The following is a 20,055-nucleotide window of genomic DNA, read 5'->3' on the forward strand; positions in this document are numbered from 1 at the left end:
CTTTTTTAAATTTCTTCAAACAACTATAAATAATGCCTTAAAACAAATTCTGGAGTAGCAGAACCCACACAAGGATGGAGTGAAACAATCTTTTAGTCCAAGACAACATAGGTTAGCAGGAAAGGTCTATCACATCGAGATGAGAGTGGAGCACATACTATGCCAACTCAGATAGTATTCCAGCAAAATGGGAGCAGGCCCCAGGGGTGACTAAATCAGCAGCAACAGTGGCTGCTTGCAGGGTGGTTCTCTGTTGCATTGCCCATACTCAGGTCCAGGTCATAGTCCCAGGACAAGGAGGCACATTAGTGCACCAGAGCTTGTGGCCTCATGGGAGTGGAGACCCTGCTCACAGTTTCAAGGTGGGAAAGAGTGCTTGTAGTCACTCACAGCACAGGACAGGAAAGCAGTAAACACACCACTTCTTAGATCACAATATCTTGGAAGAACTGAAAGATTATAGATGCCCAGAATTAGCTCTGAAAAAAGCTGCACAGAAAAACCTGAAGCTTGGGACAGTACTCCATCCACCCAAGGAGCCGAGCCCAACTTTAATATAAAGCAAAAAGTCAAGTCAAAAATGATCAAACAGTAACAAAAATATCATGACTATAGAAAGTTATGGTGACAGGGAAGATCAAAAAACAAACTCAGAAAAAGACAATAAAGTAAAGACATCAAAGTCTCAAAGATGAAAGTGAATTGGTCTCAGGTTATGGAAGAACTCCAAAAGGATTTTAAAAATCAAATAAGAGAGGTAGAGGAAAAACTGGGAAAAGATATGAGAGCAATGCAAGAAAATCATGAAAAAGTTAATAGTTTGGTAAAAGATGCACCAAAAATTACTAAAGGAAGTAACACCTTGAAAACAAAATAGGGCAAATGGTAAAAGTGGCACAAAAATCCAATAAGAGAACTCCTTAAAAAGTAGAATTGACCAAATGGAAAAGAAGTCAAGCAGCTCAAGGAAGAAAATAATCCCTTAAAAATTAGAATGGGCAAGTGGAAACTAATGACTCCATGAGACATCAAGAACCAATAAAACAAAATCAAAAGAATGAAAAAAAGTAGAAGAATGTGAAATATCTTATGGGAAAAACAACTAACCTGAAAACAGATCCAGGAGAAAGAACTTTAAAATTATTGGACTACATGAAAGCCACCTTTTTTTTAAAAACAGCCTACACATCATCTTTCAAGAAATTATCAAGGAAAACTTCCCCGATATTCTAAAACCAGAAGGTAAAATTGAAATTGAAAGAATCCACTGCTCACTCCTGAAAGAGATCTCAAAATGAAAACACCCAGGAATATTATAGTCAAATTCCAGAGCTCTCAGATCACAGAGAAAATATTGCAAGCAGCCAGAAAGAAACAAGTCAAATATTGTGGAACACAAGATTTAGCAGCTTCTACATTACAGAATCAGAAGGCTTGGAATATGAGACTCCTGAAGAAAAAGGATCTAGGCTTACAACCAAGAATTAATTACCCAGCAAAACTGAATATAATCTTTGACAGGTGAAATCAATATTCAATGAAATAGAGTATTTTCTTTGACAGGTGAAATCAATATTCAATGCAATAGAGTATTTTAAACATTCCTTATTAAAAGACCTTACATGAATAAAAAAACTACTTTTCAAATACAAGACTTAAAAGAAGTATAAACATGTAAACAGAAAAGAGAAATTATAAGGGACTCAAAAGGTTAAACTACTTACATCCCTGCAGGTGAAGATGATACTTGCAATTGCTAAGAACTTTCTCATTATTGAAGTAGTTAGGAGTTTACATAGATGGCATGGGTGTGAGTTGATTTTTTAAAAATAGTATTATATTTGTTTTTCCATTTCACATAAAACCAATTCTTTGCATTCATTTTTAAATAAAAAAATTTGAGTTCCAAATTTTCTTTCTCCCTCCCTCCCTTTCCCTCTCCCTTGTATAATTATAAGCAATTTAATATGTCATGTATATGCAATCATTTAATATATATTTCCTTATTAATCATGTTGTGAAAGAAGAAACAGAACAAAAGGGAAAAAAAGAAAGTGAAAATGGTACGCTTTGATCTGCATTCAGATTCTATTACTTCTTTCTCTGGCTATGGGTAGTATTTTCTATCATAGATCTTTTGAACTTGTCTTGAACCATTGAAAGTGCTAAGTCAATCACAGTTGATCATCCCACAATGTTGCTGTTACTGTGTACATTGTTCTCATGATTCTACTCAGTTCACTTAGTATCTGTTTATGTAAGTCTTTTCAGGTTTTTCTGAAATCTGCCTGCTCATTATTTCTTATAGCACAATAGTATTCCATTACAATCATATGTCCCAACTTGTTCAGCTATTTCCCCAACTGATGAGCATCCCCTCAATTTCCAATTCTTTGTCACCACAAAAAGAGCTGCTACTAATATTTTTGTGCACATAGGTCCTTTTCTCTTTATTATGATCTCTTTGGGATATAGACTTAGTAGTGGTATTGCTGGATCAAAGGGTATGCACTGTTTGGTTGCCCTTTGGGCATAGTTCCAAGATGCTCTCCAGAATAGTTGGATGAGTTCACAACTCCACCAATAGTGTATTAGTGTCCCAGTTTCCCCACATCCTCTCCAACATTTATCATTTTTATTTTCTGTCATATTAGGCAATCTGATAAGTGTGAGGTGGTACCTTAGAGTTGTTTTAATTTACATTTTTCTAATCAATAATAATTTAGAAAATTCTTCATATGACTATGGATACATTTGATTTCTTCATCTGAAAAATTCTTGTTCATATCCTTTCAACATTTATCAATTGTGGAATAATTTGTATTCTTACTAATTTGACTCAGTTCTCTATTTTTTGGCAGATGAGGCCTTTATGAGAAACACTCCCTGTAAAAATTGTTTCAAAACTTTCTGTTTTCCTTCTAATCTTGGTTGCATTGTTTTGTTTGTGCAAAATATTTTAATTTAAGATAAGAGAAACTACCCATTTGGCATCTTGTAATGCTCTCCTCTCTTGTTTGGTCAAAAATTCATCCCTTCTCCATAGATCTGTCAGGTAAACTTTTCTATAGTCTCATAATTTGCTTATGGTATCACCATTTATGTCTAAATCATGTGCCTATTTTGACCTTGTATTGGTATATGGAAAAGATGTTAGTCTGTACCTAGTTTCTGCTATACTGTTTTCCAGTTTTCCCAGCAGTTATTGAAATGTAATAGCTAACAAATAATAGCTAATATTTCTAATACAATATTGAATAATAGTGGTGATAATGGGCATCCTTATTTCACCCCTGATCCTATCGAGAAGGCTTGTAGCTTACCTGAGCTACAGATAATGCTTGCTGATGCTTTCAGATAGATATTAATAGATTTAAGGAAAGTCTCATTTATTCCTATGCTGCCTAGTACTTTTAATAAGAATGGTTATTACATTTTATCAAAAGCTTTTTCTGCATCTATTGAGATAAGCATATGATTTCTGTTGGTTTTGTTATTGATACAGTCAATTTTGCTGATAGTTTTCCTAATTTTGAACTAGCCCTCAATTCCTGAGATAAATCCCCCAGATCATAGTGTATCATCCTGGTGATATATTGCTGTAATCTCCTTCCTATTATTTTATTAAAATTTTGCGTCAATATTCATTAGGGAAATTTGTCTACAGTTGTGGGGTTTTTTCTGTTTTAGCTCTTCCTGGTTTAGGTATCAGCACAGTATTTGTTCATAAAATGAATTTTGTGGAGTTCATTCTTTGCCTATATTTCCCAAAATGTTTATGTGGTATTGGAATTAATTGTTCTTGAAATGTTTGGTAGAATTCACTTCTGAATCCATCTGGCCCTGAGGATTTTTTTTTTTTAGGGAGTATATTAATCACTTGTTCAATTTCTTTTTATAATGTGGGGTTATTTAAGTATTTTATTTCCTCTTCTATTGATCTGGACAATTTATATTTTTGTAAATATTAATCCATTTCACTTAGATTGTCAAATTTATTGGCATACAATTGGGAAAATAGTTCTTAGTTATTGCTTTAATTTCCTTTTCATTGTGGCGAATTCACTCTTTTCATTTTTGATACTGATAATTTGGTTTTTTTTAAATCAAATTAACCAATGGTTTATTTGTTTTATTATTTTTTTCATAAAACCAGCTTAGTTTTATTTATTAGTTCAATGATTTTCTTACTTTCAATTGTATTAATCTCTCTTTTGATTTTCAGGATTTCCAATTTAGTTTTTAATTAGGGATTTTTTAATTTGTTCTTTTTCTAGCTTTTTTTATCTGTATGCCCAGTTTAAAAATTTGCTTTTTCTCTGTTTTATTGATGTAAGTATTTAGAGATAGAAATTTTCCCTTAAGTACTGCTTTGGCTGCATCCCATACATTTTGGTATGTTGTGTGTCATTATTGTCATTCTTTTCAATTAAATCATTGTTTCTATGATTTGTTTTTTAACTCACTATTTCTTTAAGATTAGATTATTTAGTTTCTAATTAATTTTAATCTATTTTTCCATGTCCCCTTATTAAATACAATTTTTCTTGCATCGTGATCTGAAAAGGATGCATTCAATATTTCTATCTTTCTACATTTATTATGAGATTTTTATGCCCTAATAACATGGTACTTTTTTGTGTAGATGCCATGTACCTTTGAGAAAAAGGTATATTCCTTTCCATCTCCAGTTTTCTCCAGAGGTCTTTAATATCTAACTTTTCTAAAGTTCTATTTAACTTTTTTCTTGTTTATTTTGTGATTAAATTTATCTAGTTCTGAGAGGGGAAAGTTGAGGTTCCCACTAGTGTAGTTTTATTGTCTATTTCTTCTTGTAACTCCCTTAACCCATCAAACTGTTGACTCTTTATTCATGATTCCTTGCATAATTCTCATTTCTTTTTTCCATTTGTTCTTCTACTGCTCTTATTTGATTTTAAAAATCTTTTTTGAGCTCATCTAGGAGTTCTTTTTTGGGCTTAAGACCAAATCATATTTCTCTTTGAAGCATTGCATATAGGCATTTTGCCATTGTCCTCTTCTGATTTTGGCTTTAATCTTCCTTGTGGCCATGATTAGGGCTTTTGTGGTGGTTGTTATTTTGCTCATTTTCCATCATATTTCATGACTTTTAAAGTTGAGCTCTGTTCCTGGGGCACTGGGTGCACTTCCCCAAGCTTCTCTCATGAAGGGGGAGAGAGGAAAGAGCAGAGTCCTGTTCACTGGCTTGCTACAGCAATTTGCCTGTTGCACTGGGGCTCTCAGGCTGGAAACTCATCTGTTGCTACATTAGAGCTGGAGGCATCACAGTGGGTCCACCATGCCACTGGCCCACTGAGCTGGGTTGCTAATTTGTTCTGTGGCTAGGAGTCTCCCACTGATTTGTCTGGACAGCATTTGTGCTGGTCTGTACTCCCCTTTCATCCAAGTGAGACAGATCTGGGCTGGAAAATTGCTTTATTCCACCCTTTTGTGGGTTCTCTTGCTCCATGATTCATTTAGAAGCTTGATTTAAAGTTGTTTTGAGGGAAACTGGGAAGAACTCAGGTAACTTCCTGCCTTTTCTCCTTCATCATGGCTCCACATGAGTTGAACATGGTGGAATGATATTTTTTAAAAATACAAGGGGTGAGAAAGAGGGATGCACCTGGAGAAGGGGAAAGGGACAGGTGGAATGAGGTAAATTATCTCACATAAAAGAGGCACAAAAGAGATTTTGAAGAGGAAGAGAAGATGGAGGGGGGAGATGCTGGAACCTTGCTCTTATGTGAGTTGGCTCAAAGAGAGAATAACATACACACTCACTTGGATCTAGAAATTTATCTTACCATACAGAAATGTAGGAGGGGAAGGGAATAAAAGAAGTGGGGCAGATAGAAGGGAGAGCAGATTGGGGGAGGTAAAAGTCAGAAGCAAAACACTTTTCAGGATGGATAGGGTGAAAGGGGAGAAAGAGTAGAAAGAATGATAAATAGGGGGAAATAAGAAATACAATTAGTAAGCTTAACTATGAAACCATTTTTACAGCAAGTTCCTCTGATAAAAGCCTCATTTCCTAAGTATATAGAGAATGGAATCAAATTTATAAAAATGAGCCATTCCCAGTTGATAAATGGTCAAAGGATATGAAGAGCAACTTTCAGACAAAGTAATTAAAGCTATCTACAGACATATGAAAAAAATGTTCTAAATCACTATTGATTAGAGAAATGCAGATTTAAACAATTCTGAGGTACCATCTCACGCCTATCAGATTGTCTAACATGAAAGAAAAGGAAAATGACAAATATTGGAGGGGACATGGGAAAATTGATACTGCTGGTAGAGCTGTGAATTGATTCAGCAGTTCTGGATAGCAGGGTACTCTGTCTCATCAAATGTTGGGTTATTTTTCCTTGCTTTGCACTATTTATGCACAGATGCTCAAACTCATTTACCAGATCTGGAAGCCGTATTTCCTTCAATTGTTACTATTTTTCTTGTTGATTTATCTGTTTATATTCAAGGGCTTTGAAAGTTCTTCCTGGAATCTTTGGTACTTTCAGTCTTTTCTAACCTGTCTCTCCCTGCTTTTATTTTCTTTATTGCTCACTTCTGGCTCCCTCCCCTCTGATTGTGGTTTCCTTGGGAGCTGGACCTCGAAGTGTCTCAGCTTCCTCTCACAATGTGAAATTCACAGTTCACCAGCCTAGGTGTCTGCCCCAACTGACTTTTGGGTGGTCAAAACTGGCCTCAGCTGAATGCTATTCTCTTCCAGCATGTTTGGTGGCATAATGCGCAGCTCTCCACACATACAGTGTCCTATCCTGGTGACTTATCCCCCTCCCTCTGTTCTTTAATTTTCTGATCTTGCACCAATACTTCAGTCTCCTTTCCATGGCACCAGAACAGGCTGCTTTCCCCAGCGCTGGTAGAGGCTGCTTTTTGTGGCACTGGCAGAGACTACTTTCCTTGGTACTGGCAGACTAGTAGTTCAGAGTTACAGACAGTCCCGGGTTTTGCAGCATTAGCACCTGGCAGGCTTTTGCTCCAGAAGGGCTGTGGCCAAAATCAGAAACCCTTGAATGGATGCTGATTTTGAGCTCATTTAACACCGCTTCCCAAACTTGTAAGCTACCAGCAATGAAGCTGCATTAGCAGGCCCAAGGACATGATGCAGTCTCTCATCAAAATCCACCCCTACACCCCAGTCCCACCTTCTTCATTTAGTATTTATGACCCATCTGCTTCTGTACCTCTCCAATCATATAATCTAGAGCTACATTCTTAATGGCTGAGCAAAATGAACACAGTGTATAATAATTTTTTTCATAAAAACACAAGATGTTATAGAGACCCCGAGATCCAAGATACGGAAGAAAAAATTGAAGGCTGCACACTCCATCACACATCATGGTCAAATTTAACTATTCAATTCAGAAGCAAGTTCTACAAGAGACCAACAGAAAGTTTCTTCAAATACAAAGGATATTTGAATAATTCAAGACTCTTCTGTACTCAGTAGAAAAAGGAGGAAATGTAATGTGTTCTGAAGAGCACTGGAGCTCAGGGTGACTAGTTTCATAAAACTAAGCTTAACCATACAGGACAAAAATAAACTAGTAAGCAAATAAACAAATTAAAGAAGAAAGGATCAAATTTTTAAACTGAAAAGTTATTGTGTCCATGTGGTTTGTGAAACCACACCAGAATACAATTAAGTTCATTTTCTAGCCTGGGGTAAATGGTTCCAGTTCCACCTGGATCACTTTGTCTGCTAGGTTAGCAAGTTACATAATAAGACCAGAAAGAGAAAGCAAAACTTTCCTCAGATCCTAAAGAGGTACTTGTAACCAGCAGCTTTATTCCTAATTTTTTGTGATCACCACCCTCCTGCCCACCCCTCCCCCAGCTGCTGCTCATTACACTCTCAGCCACTCTTTCCCTAAGTACCCATCATTATCACCCCCTCAGCTGCCATCTCCTTATTTCTCTCACAGTGGCTATTAAGTAGGCACTTAATAAATGCTTGTTGACTTGATTTGTCAGGTCTCTCCAGCTATCCTCAGCCTGATTACAGGCAGACTGAGTCACTGAAGTTTTGAAATTCAAAAGTTCCTTCTGCTATAGGAATGCCATCTTCTTTCCCTGTGATTATGAAAACTCCAGTCTCCACAGTTTGCAGGATTCTAAAATTAGGATTTCACCACTTTTACCCTTCCCATAGACTAAGTCTGAATACTCTGGTTACAATTTTACATTGTTGATCCCATTCTCTCTGGGCCTGGCCTGTAACATTTCCCCCCAACTTTGATACCCTGAGGAGTTTGGGGAATCTCTTTTCTCTGCCATAAGTGGCATCTGGTTGGGGTAAAAACTATAAGACTAGAAAAATTGGAAAGGTATATGGGGCAGAGGAGAGGGAGGTCATCAATGGCTTTGAAGGCCAAACAGGATTTTATATTTGATCCTGGCGGTGATAGGGAGCCAGTCACTGGATTTTATTGAGGAAGCTGACATGCTCGAACCACCAACAATACTACCTACAATGAAGCCTTTTCATGGTGACACTCAAAATCCTACATCAGTTATTATATAACTCATTTCTCCAACATGGTCATTGGGTTTAGAGCCAGAGATCTGAGGCTTAAAGGCTTGTGACTTGTCCAAAGTCAGTAGCAAAGCCAACATTCAGATCAAGTGCTTTTATTCAAAAGCCCACACTCTTTCCACCCATCAGACTAAATCGTTGCCCTACATAATCTAAGTTTGACTTTTGCCTCTAAATGTGGAAATATTTATGTCTCTTATTACAGGTTAACAGTGAATTTGAAGCATCTCCTGATGCATTTTCCTACAGAATTCCTAACCTGAATCGGAATCAACAATACAGTGTCTGGGTGGTGGCTGTGACTTCAGCAGGGAGAGGCAACAGCAGTGAAATCATCACTGTAGAGCCATTAGCTAAAGGTATACCTTTCTTTGGGTACTAAATCAGAAATATACTAAATATAAGTTATTTGATTGTCTTACAAGTTGAATGCACCATTCCAAAGAGTTAAAGTTCTGCAAGGTAAATAGCACTAAACATGGTATCTGAACCCATGAATCATAGGATCCCAAATGTAGAGCTGGAAAGATACCTTAGAGGCCATTAAATCTAAACCTCTCATTTTACAAATGAGGAAACTGAGGCCAAGGGAGGTTAAGTGACAGGCACAGGGTCACGCATCTAGTAAATGTGAGTTAGGTTTCGAACTCAGGTCTTTCTGACCCCAGAGTCCAGCACTCTATCAACTGTGCTACCAAGCAGTTCTGTTTCTGACATTTACTGGTTGTATGACATTGGTCAAGTCACTTAACTTCATTTAGGATCATGGGATGTTAGAACTATAAAAGTCCTTAGAAACCGGCAATCAGTGAATGAATCAACAAGCATTTATTAAGTCCTTCCTTTGTGCCAGGCACTTACTAAGTGCCAGGGACATAAAAACAAAAAGAAATGGTTCCTACCTTCAAGGAACTTAAATTCTAATGGAGCAGACAATGTGTGCATAAATAAGAATATGTACAATATATACAATAGTAAGTGTAACCATCAGATGTCACTGAGTAGGGCAAAGTGAGGGATTTCCCTCACCTTTTGGGAAGGGATGGACCAAAATTGTCCCAGACCATTCCTTTCTCTAACCACAAGGCTTGACTTTGAGTACTGTCTCTCTTTGGTCATTACATTCCAACTCCCATTCAGATATCATCTTTTCTACCATCCAAGAAGTAGAGATTATATAATAGCTCTGGGTTAAAGCAGCCTGGCCTATTGTAGATAGATAAATTAGCTCACAGTATTAACTCAGGTTAATTTTTGCCAATATCTTAAAGAGAGCTTAAAATATACATTTTAATAAAATTTGTAAAAGCTCTGAAACTGCATACTTTTGAGCCTGTTCCAATCAAAGAAGCTTACACTTTATCCTACAGGTAATAATGAACCACTTTTTATTGCGTAGTGGTAATGAGGTGATATAAGGCCAGAGTACTGGACTTAGAATAGAGGAGACCTGAGTTCAAACCTGCCATAGATGCTGGCTGTGTGACCCTGGGCAAGCCATTTAGCTTCTCTAAGCCTCAGTTTTTTCATCTGTAAAAGTGGGCTAACAATAGTACTCATCTCTCATGGTTGTTGTGAGGATTAACTGAGACAACATATATAGCACTTTGTAAACCTTGAATTGCTATATTAAATGTTAGTCTTTATTATTATATATCTAAACATTAAAGTAGCTGACCTGTTAATTTTTTTCAAATAGTCACTAGTTTTCCTCATCTACATGCTCTATGTGCAAAGATTTTGTAACTTTAATTATATTTTCTACTAGTCATCCACACTCTTCCTCATTCATCTTTAATCTCTCCCTCCTTACTGATTTCTTTTTATTTGGCTACACACATTCTTAGATTGCCATTCTCCTTAAAACAATCTTTCATTGCCTCATATACTTCATCCAGTTGCTATTCCTCTGTTTCCCATTCTCTTCCCCTCCTCTTTGCCTCACTCACTTTCTTCTTGTCTTGCCTTACCCAGTTGTATTACCATCTCAATTAAATAACTTATTTGCAAAAAAAAAAATGGTGTTTTGAAGGGCTCATTTTCATCTCCACTTGTTGTTAATAGGGATTAAAAGTCAACCTGCCAACCTCCAGGTGTGTCATATTCATAGCAGTCCTTTTATTGTTGTAAAGCACTGGAAACTAGGAGAGATGCCCATGAATTGATAAATGTTTGAACAAATCATGGCATATCAATATAATGGAATATTATTGTACTGTAAGAAATGATGTGTGAAACCTATGAAGACATATGAATTGATGCGAAGTAGAATGAACAGAACCAAGAAAATAATTTATGTAATTAATGACATTGTAAAAATAAACTTAAAAACTTAACCTTTATCAATGCAATGACCAATCATGAGGACTAATAATGAATTATGCTATCCACCTCCTGAAGGAAGGAGATGATCTCAAAGTGCAGAATTAAACACACATTTTTGGACATGACCTATATGCAAAATTATTTTCCTTGTTTGCTACAAGGAATTTTTTTTCTTTTTTCAATGGGAAGGGGATGGGCAGAATTTGTTCATCGAGAAAATGTCAAAAAAAAAACAAAGGAAAGAAAGAAATGGTCTCTAAAATATTTCAAAGAAAATACACAAAAGAAAAGAGACTGAAGTACAGAAGAAAGCACAAACAAGACAGCTTGGAGAGTAGAATGTTGAATTTATCATTTTATTTTTTAAGTATAAGTATACCTCAGAGATTTACAGCTTCATAAGCAATTCCCTATTTACCTTTTTTTTTGAAAATGATCTTTTTTTGTATTTGTTAAGTTTACAATATTTTTGTTGGTCATTTAAAAACAGTATTTAGATAGACAGCAGATATCTGAATGCACTACTTAGCCCATTCTTCAAACTCTTTCCAACTTTCCCCAGGGCAACCAAAATAGTAGTTAATACTTGCTGGGTTGCAAATTCCCACTAAAGGATAACAGAATGATTCCATATAGGACTGACCCAGGGAGCTTGTTTATTCTGTGGGGAGCCCAAAGCTGGCTAGAGGAACTCTAGGCATGCAAGTTAATTTAGTGTCTTCTTCAGGAAGTCTAAACTTCTCCCTAAGAAAGGAATTTCCAGGTCTTATGACCAGCAAGATGCAAAATTATATGTTTTGTTCAGCCCCATCAATTCTAAAACAAACAAAAAAAGGAGTTAGAGAAGTAGATTAAGAAAGCAAGATGCTCAGCAAGGCACACAAAGCCACCCAGGGGCTTGTGCCTTGGAAACAACTCAGGAATTTACCTCCTGCTGAAGAGTCTCTGCCAATCCTGTCCTTTCCCATATCATCCTGTTAAAACCAGCATGAAATATTGAATCAGCCCAGCCATGTGAAGGTGGAGAAATATGGGAAGGGGGAAAATCAGGTTCCCTTCATCTTGAAGTGGCTCATAGGTTAGAGAAACCTAAGGCATCAAAAACTCTCCCAAAAACACCTACAAAAGCCCATGAAAAGGACAGATGCTGATTCAGCCCAACAGAAGAAATAAGGAACCAAAAAGACTGGGGCAGAGAGCAAAAGTGCATGGCCACATTAGGCCTAAGGGAAAAGGGAACAGGAATCCAGCTGGAGCCAGTACTGTATGTACATAAGCTATTATGGGAGAGAACAAGGTTAGTAAAAAATAAATTCACCAACATGGAAGGAGGCTGAGATAGTTTTAACCCTGGGAGTATCATCAAAGAGAGAGGAGTTAGGAAGAGACAAACAGGGAAATCCTAGAAAAAAAAGGCTAATGTCAAAGGAATTGAGGCTGAAAAAGGTTGTATGATTTGAACATGGTCACCTAGCTAATAAAAAGTCTTAAACAGCATTTAAATTCAGATCTTTCTGACTCCAAGCTCAGCAGTCTGTGCATTATGTCACCTAGTGGCCTAGAAAGGAATTAAGGGGACAGACCTCAAAGTATATTATAAAGCAACAATTACCAAAATTTTTGGTGCTAGTTAAAAAAAATAGATCAATGGAGCAGACTAGACAAAATAAGAATCAGAACTAATAGAACTTAATAAACCCCAAAATATAAATTAGCTAGAAAAGAGGTCCCTATTTGATAAGAACTGCTAGCAAAACTTGAAATCTATCTGGCAGAAGTTAGATTTAGGCCAACATCTTATACCATACTAAGAAATAAATTTAATATTGAATATTAAGGATCATGTCATAAAATTACAATAGAAACAGATTATATACTTTTCACAGCTTTGAATAAGAGATAAATTCTTAACCAAAAGAGGAATAGAGGCAAAAACAAAAGATAAAATTGAAAAGCTTTTTTACAAACAAAATTAATGCGGTTAGGATAAGAATAAAAGCAACTGACTAGGAAAAATATAGAAATATGTGCAAAAATGGTGCTATTAATTAATTACATTACCCTAGTCTTTTACTTTATGCCATTATGTTTAGGACAACCAATATCTATCCTGCATTAAAGAGAGACTTATAATAATATTCTTTTGTTTTTCTTCCTTCAGCTCCAGCTAGAATTCTGACTTTCAGTGGTACTGTAACTACCCCATGGATGAAAGATATTGTCCTCCCATGTAAGGCTGTTGGGGATCCATCTCCTACAGTGAAATGGATGAAAGATAGGTAACCAGCAACATAATATATAACTTTTGAGTAAATATGAAAATTGTCTGAGAATAAACTACATGATTTACATAGGTACATAAAAATACGTGTGTTGCCCTTAACTTTATTTTAAAACTTTGGCTGTTATTCTTTAGAAAATCCTATTAAACATCATTATGGTAAGGATTGACCTCCTAATAATTCTTCCAGTCTCTCTCTCTCTCCAATTAACTCTTTTTAAAAATTTTTTTATAGGCTGAGGTTATTTTTATTTTTTTTATTCATTGTGACTTTACCCATATCTGAAGTCCAGAAGAATTAGCATAGAGGCCCACTGACTGATAAAGCAGAGTTTGTCAGGATTAACCAGCAAATGGAATAGCCTAAATACAAAAGTAATTTGGCCTCAGACACATTTGGAACGACTGTATGTGTGGCAGGGAATGGGTGGAGGGAGAAGATTCTTGGGTATACTTGTTTTTGTGAGATGGATTTCTTGTTGTTTGCCTTCAAAAAGCACCAATTAACTCTATATGGTTATCAAAATATACTTTCTTAATGACCACTCTCCTAGTGAAGTACATTCAGTAGATCCCTATTGCCTAATTCTTCAGCTGGCATTTAGATTTTTTACAATGTGACACCTTCCCATCCTATCATGCAATTCCTTTTTTACATTACTTATCTTCCTATTCCTGCAACATGCTCCTTCCTCATTTCTACCTGTTGGAATCTTTCTTCTCCTTCTAAGCCTAGCTCAGGTGCCATCTATTTCATCAAGTCTTATCTGACTCCAGCTAAAAGTGATTTCTTCATCCTCAAATTCTCTTAGATCATTTTTCTTTGAATGTCTATTTTACACTTGTTCTATCTTCCATCGAATGTATTTGTATACATATCCTGCTCTACTTACCCCAATCATATTAAATTGCAAGTCTTTTTATCCCTGGTGCCTAACACAGTGCTTAATATATATTATATATTTTCATAATTGTTGTTCAGTCATTTCAGTCATTTCAGTCATGACTCCATTTGGGGTCTTCTTGGCAAAGATACTGAACTGGTTTGCCATTTCACTCTCTAGGTCATTTTTTACAGTTGAGAAAACTGAGGCAAACAAGGTTAAGTGACTTTCCCAGGCTGACAGAGCTATTAAGTGTCTGAGACCAGATTTGAACTCAGGAAGAAGAGTCTTCCTGGCTGTAGGCCTGTCACCTAACTGCCCCATGTTATATATTTAATGAATATTTATTGAATTAAATTCTGCTATAATCTACTTCCTAACAGAGATCTTTGTTTGATGCCAGAATATTGCTACTTTTCTACATATTCAATGAAATAACTGGAAACTGCATAAATATTAATAGTTGCAAAGAGGAAAGTAGGAGAAAGATGGGAGTAATACTTTCTTTGAATTGGAAATCATCTGATCTATTTCAACCCAACATCATTATCCTTTTAGTTCAAGGAGAAAGTATAGATGAAACTAGTTCCACTAATTAACACTCTTCCACTGAAATAGTGAAGAAGGTGAAAAATCCATTGTGGGGTACTACTAGAATAACTACACAATACCTACAAGGGAAACCTTATACAAATACATAGCTTTTACATGAAGACTACTTTAATTACTCAAAAAAAAACCCATAGGATTTTTAAAATGATAGTGTAAATGAAATGAAAGATGTGGAGGAAAAGAACTGAAATAAGAGTAAACAGCTTAGTACAAAAAGTAAGAGTCTTCCTGAAAATTAAAATGGACCAAACAGAAATTAATTAATCAATAAGATAAAAAAGTAGAACAAAAACTTTAAAACTAGAAAGAAAGGAAAGGAAAGGAAAGGAAAGGAAGAAAAAAGAAAGAAGAAAAGAAGGGAGGGAGGGAAGAAGGAAGAAAGGAAGAAAGAAAGAGAAAGAAAATACAGGGTATCTACTGTAAAAAAGAACTGACCTGGAAAAAAGTTCAAGAAGCAATAACCTAATTACTGAAACTATGGCCAAAATTGGGGTCTAAATTTTTGGAATACAAAATCAATTCTTAGGAAAAATCATATATCTTTATGTATTTTATGAACAAAAGCAAGACAAAAACAAGTTCATGAATTCAGAAGGGAACTTCTTTTAAAGTTTAGAAAAACATAATAAAAACACATCTAAATGCAATATTTTATTCTGAAAATCAAAGAAGAGATTAACAAAATTGAAAGTGAAAAAGAACATAGAATTGCTGAATAAGATTAGAAACTTTTAAACTAAAACAATAAAATAGCTAAGCCTAATGAATAAATATAAATAATAAAATAACTAAGCTAGTCTTAACTAAAAGTAGAGAGAGAGCCAAAATGTTCAGTGTCAGGAAAGAATCACAAAGAAATCATAAATGAAGGAAACAATTAAAAACTATTTCCTAATTATATGACAACAAAACAAACTGTTTAAATTAAATAGATTAATATTTACAAAAAAAGTTAAATAGATTTACTGGAAAAATTATTTAAAGAACCCAATCTCAGAAAAATAAATTGAATAAGCCATTTGTTTACTCCCATAGGGGGAAAAAAAGATGGATTTATAAGAAAATCCTGTGCAATATTTGGCAGAACAATTAATTTCAATACCAACTAAATTAGTTGCTTTATTCAATGTCATACCAATAAAACTATAAAAGGATTATATCATATAGCTAGAAAAAATATCAAAATTCATGTGGAGGAATGATAAAGATACTCAAAGGAATTAAAGGAGGGGAAAGTGCAACATCAGATTGACCTCAAACTAATGTGAAAAGCAGTAATTAACTATTTGGTACTGGTTGAAAAATAAATTGAGTCACCTAATCAAACAAAGAATATGCACAATTAATAAGCAAACAAACATGAGAGCATTGTATTCAATAAAATCAAAACCCAACTACTGAGTAAGCGCTCACTATTCAACAAAAACTGCTAAGCAAATTGGAATGCAGTCTGGAAGAAATTAGACATAATCCAACATCTCAAATTATATGCCAAAATAAACTCCAAATATATTGAAGAGTTTTTGTGCAAACAAACTCAATGCAGTTAAAATTAGAAGCCAAATGACTTATTGGAGGAGAAAATCCATATAGTAAGTTCCTTTGACATGTCTCCTATCCAACATATAACAAATTGATTCATATATGTAAGAGCCATTTCCCAATAAATAATTGAAGGACATAAAAAGGTAGTCCTCAGAGGAAGAAATCCAAGCTGCTAACCGTCACATGAAAAACAATGTTCTCAATCACTAACAATTAAGGAAATCCAGATTAAAACAGCTCTAAGTTTCCACAATACATGTATGAGATAATCTACAATGACAGAAAAAGGAAAAACACAGTTGTTGAAGGATCTTTGGGGAAACAGGCACACTAATGCACTGTTGTTAGAACTATGAGTTGGTCTAGCCATTCTGGAAATCTGTTTTGGCATTTGAGAATGTCTTAGATACATAAAAAGTTTCTAAAATCTTTATACCCTTTGACACAGGTAAATGACAAAAATAGAGCTTTTAAATTTTGCAGCTATATTACATAATACAGACATCCTTACAGATAGATTTTCTAATCCAGAATTTTTCACACAAAATGTGCTTTAAAAGAGAAGATAACATTAGAATGAACATAATCTAATTAACATTAAGCTTCTTATAATTAAAAGTCAAGGTAAATAACAAAACTCTCTGGGCAATTTTTTTTTATCACTTGATTATTCTTTTGGCCACTAGGTAATCCATTAGTGTGTCTGTGATGCATCTCTTTTGACTGTATAAAAATCATTAATTCCTTAATATGTGGAAAGATTCAACAATCATAAAGTGACTCTACTAAGGGCAACCAAAGTAAACTGAAGTTAATAGTTTATAAGAAAAAAAAGAAAAAAATTAGTTTATAAGATTCAGTGAATTACCCCTGGACCATTTTGGCTCAAATGACACTTTAATCCAAAGAATTCCATTTTGAGGAAATATGAATTTCTGCTGAATGGTAAAATAATGTGAATTCCATTTGGGTAGTAAATATCTCAGTATATAAAAGAGTAGCGAACTAAATTAAACTTAAGTTGTTTCCCTTAATAGACCGAAATCTTAAAACAAAGTACTTTGTAAAAGAAATAAAAATTCATTTTTTAATTCTTATTAATGATATCATATATCTGGGTCAATATTGTATATGAAAGAGATAGCATGGAGTCAGGAAAATCTAGGTTCAAATCTTGTCTTTCATACACACCAGCTATGAAACCACAGGTATATTACTTATCCTCTCATTGCTCTAGATAACTCTCAGCTTCATAAAGTAACACAAAAGTTCCTTTTCTGCATTGGGCATAGGAAGTTTCCACATCAAGGAACTCATAGTTCCAGACCAAAACAAACAAACAAAAATATGAGATTCTATTGTCTCCAAATTTCAAGTTAGCTTCAAAAGGAATCTTTGTATTTTTCCCCTCAGTTCTGGCTAATTTTGATTTTAATTTGTTTAATTTGTTCATATTTTTTTCCTGTGAGGTAGTAACGGGATGCCCAGTCTAGTAATGGTTGATGGGCGAAGAAGCATCTTTAGCAATGGCAGCTTTGTCATCCGCACTGTGAAAGCAGAGGATTCTGGGTATTACAGCTGTGTTGCCAATAATAATTGGGGATCAGATGAAATTATTTTAAATTTGCAAGTACAAGGTAAGGAACTGTTCATTTTTTGCATAATTTTTGTCCTGAAAATAGCTTGTATGCATAAATGGCTAAGAAATGGAAACAAAAATGGACATTACTGAACATATTACACTGGTAAAAAGTACAAGCCCAGAAGGAAATAAGGTTTTTGTGTCTCCTAATTTTATTCTTTATAATCTGGATGAAAGAATGATCAAAATAAATTCCAAATCTGTACATAAATAATATTTCAGTACTGTCTGATCTTTCTTGAAGAGCTTATACATAGAAGTACATACCTATTAGAAGTAATTTGGTTATATTCAAAGCATGAAACAAAACACCAAATTTTAGCGAGGAAATTCTCTGATAAACTGAATAGCCCTTGAGATCACTTTGTGTAAGGATTCATTGAAGGAATGAGGGATTAAACCTGTTTTATTCGGTCCCAGAGGGAGAATTAGGAGCAAGGGGTGGGAGATTTAGCCTGGCAAATTAGAATGGGCTGCTTCGAGAAAAGGTTGCCAGATTGCTTGTCAAGATTATTATAAAGGAAACTCTTACTATATGTGGTAAGTCTGTCTAAAAAGCAATATCTGTTGAAGAAACCAGAAAAGTACTTTATAGCTATAGTTCATAAGTCTTAAGTGAATGACTCCATCTATCTCTGATTTCCACATACTACTTTGTTTTCCATCAGTTTACAGCATTCCCGTGGTATTTCAAGTTATGCATCAATATATTCTTAGAACATTTCCTTTAGCCCTTTCTATATAATAATATAGCATCTGCTCAAGAGGAAACATGCACAACATGTAAGAAGAAGTAATTCTAATTTGTTGTTACTATAAGAAGACAGCAAGGTTTTTCTACTTACTAAATGCAGAATCAAAGCAATGAATTTGTTGCTTATAAAAATGCATAATAAAGAAAAGAACATGCACTAGGTGGCTAGAGACACTGACTTTGCCTCAACTTTTTATTCAGGATTAAAAGTTCTTTTTCATGCTAAACCAAAGGATATTGCTTATGTTTAACCCTAAATGGCATAGGTTTTGCCTAAATATATAGGGCTCAGAAAGAAAATTTGGTAGGTAGAAAAAAAAATACAACAGTTTTCTTTTATCATTGAGAGGTTCTACCCGGTATACATCAAAAGATTGGTATGAGATGATCAGTGGGTACTTCTGAAGAGTTGAAGTCAATAAACTAGTAGCAGCTAACAACATCCCCAGAGAGCCTACATGCCAGCAACTACCACAAGACCACCAGAACAACACCTGAGATACAGAGAATTCATCAGCAGTCACTATCAGAACAGTAGAATCCATCAGAGCAAAACTTCCAATAGAGAGGCCATACTCAAAGTGAAAGTCTTAGTGAGAGTAGAAGGACAAAATCAGAAGATATTGGTGGCACCGAGTCCCAGCTTACTGTCTGTTTATAGCATTATGTTGCTACCACAAAATAACAGTACATAACAGCTTCTATGTAGAGTATAATCAAAAGGTATTGGTGGGTAATCTTGAGCACTTTTAAATGTGCTCCACACTTGAGACGCCTATCAATTCTTATAACAATTTGTCCACCGTGATTAGGAATTAATTGGCAAGCATGATACCATCAAATTTGATAATAACTTTATTTTTTCAGTGAAGTAAAACTTGCTTTAGGACAGAACCCAGAACAACTCACGGCCTAAGATATTTTTTGTAAGATTAACAAGTACGCTATAAAGGTCTTCATGTTGGTTATTTTTCCTGTTTCTTCTAGTAACATTTTGTTTCCAATAAGGGGAAAATTAAGTAATTGTGTAATGACTAGCCCAGAAGGATTCTTACTAAATAATCAACACAAGTGTTGATACTATGCCATGAGAGTTGTTGCTGTCAGCTTCCTTTGCCTTTCTTTGTAAATTAGGTAATCATAGCTGTCTTTAAAACCTAGAGATATTAAAGAACTAAACAGAATAAAATTCATGTGAGTAGATAAAAGGGAAAATTACAAAACTACTGTAAGCAAGTTGTTTTTTGAAATAAAAAATAAGTTCTTTCCCACTCAAGGTAAAAATAGCTGACTCAATTTCAAATTTCACATTTACTTCTCTCTAATTATTCCTCACACTTGCATTATAACTCACCTCATTGTCAGTAAAATGTACAAGGAACATTGCAAAAATGTTCAATAGGAATTGAAAGAAAATTGAAA

The 20,055-nt window shown here is 34.9% G+C and overlaps 1 protein-coding gene across 1 annotated transcript in view; it reads left to right on the top strand.

Moving 5' to 3' along the window:
• DSCAM (DS cell adhesion molecule) overlaps window positions 1-20,055 on the top strand; it is a 933,525-nt gene that overhangs the window by 839,517 nt on the left and 73,953 nt on the right. The window contains exons 21-23 of the mRNA XM_078146483.1: window positions 8,796-8,949; window positions 13,077-13,194; window positions 17,711-17,874. Of these exons, the coding sequence (XP_078002609.1) occupies window positions 8,796-8,949; window positions 13,077-13,194; window positions 17,711-17,874 (436 nt within the window). The remainder of the gene's footprint in view (window positions 1-8,795; window positions 8,950-13,076; window positions 13,195-17,710; window positions 17,875-20,055) is intronic.

The sequence above is a fragment of the Phascolarctos cinereus genome, unplaced genomic scaffold (assembly GCF_003287225.1).
Source record: "Phascolarctos cinereus isolate Bilbo 61053 unplaced genomic scaffold, phaCin_HiC Scaffold_726;HRSCAF=1367, whole genome shotgun sequence".
Lineage (NCBI taxonomy): Eukaryota > Metazoa > Chordata > Mammalia > Diprotodontia > Phascolarctidae > Phascolarctos > Phascolarctos cinereus.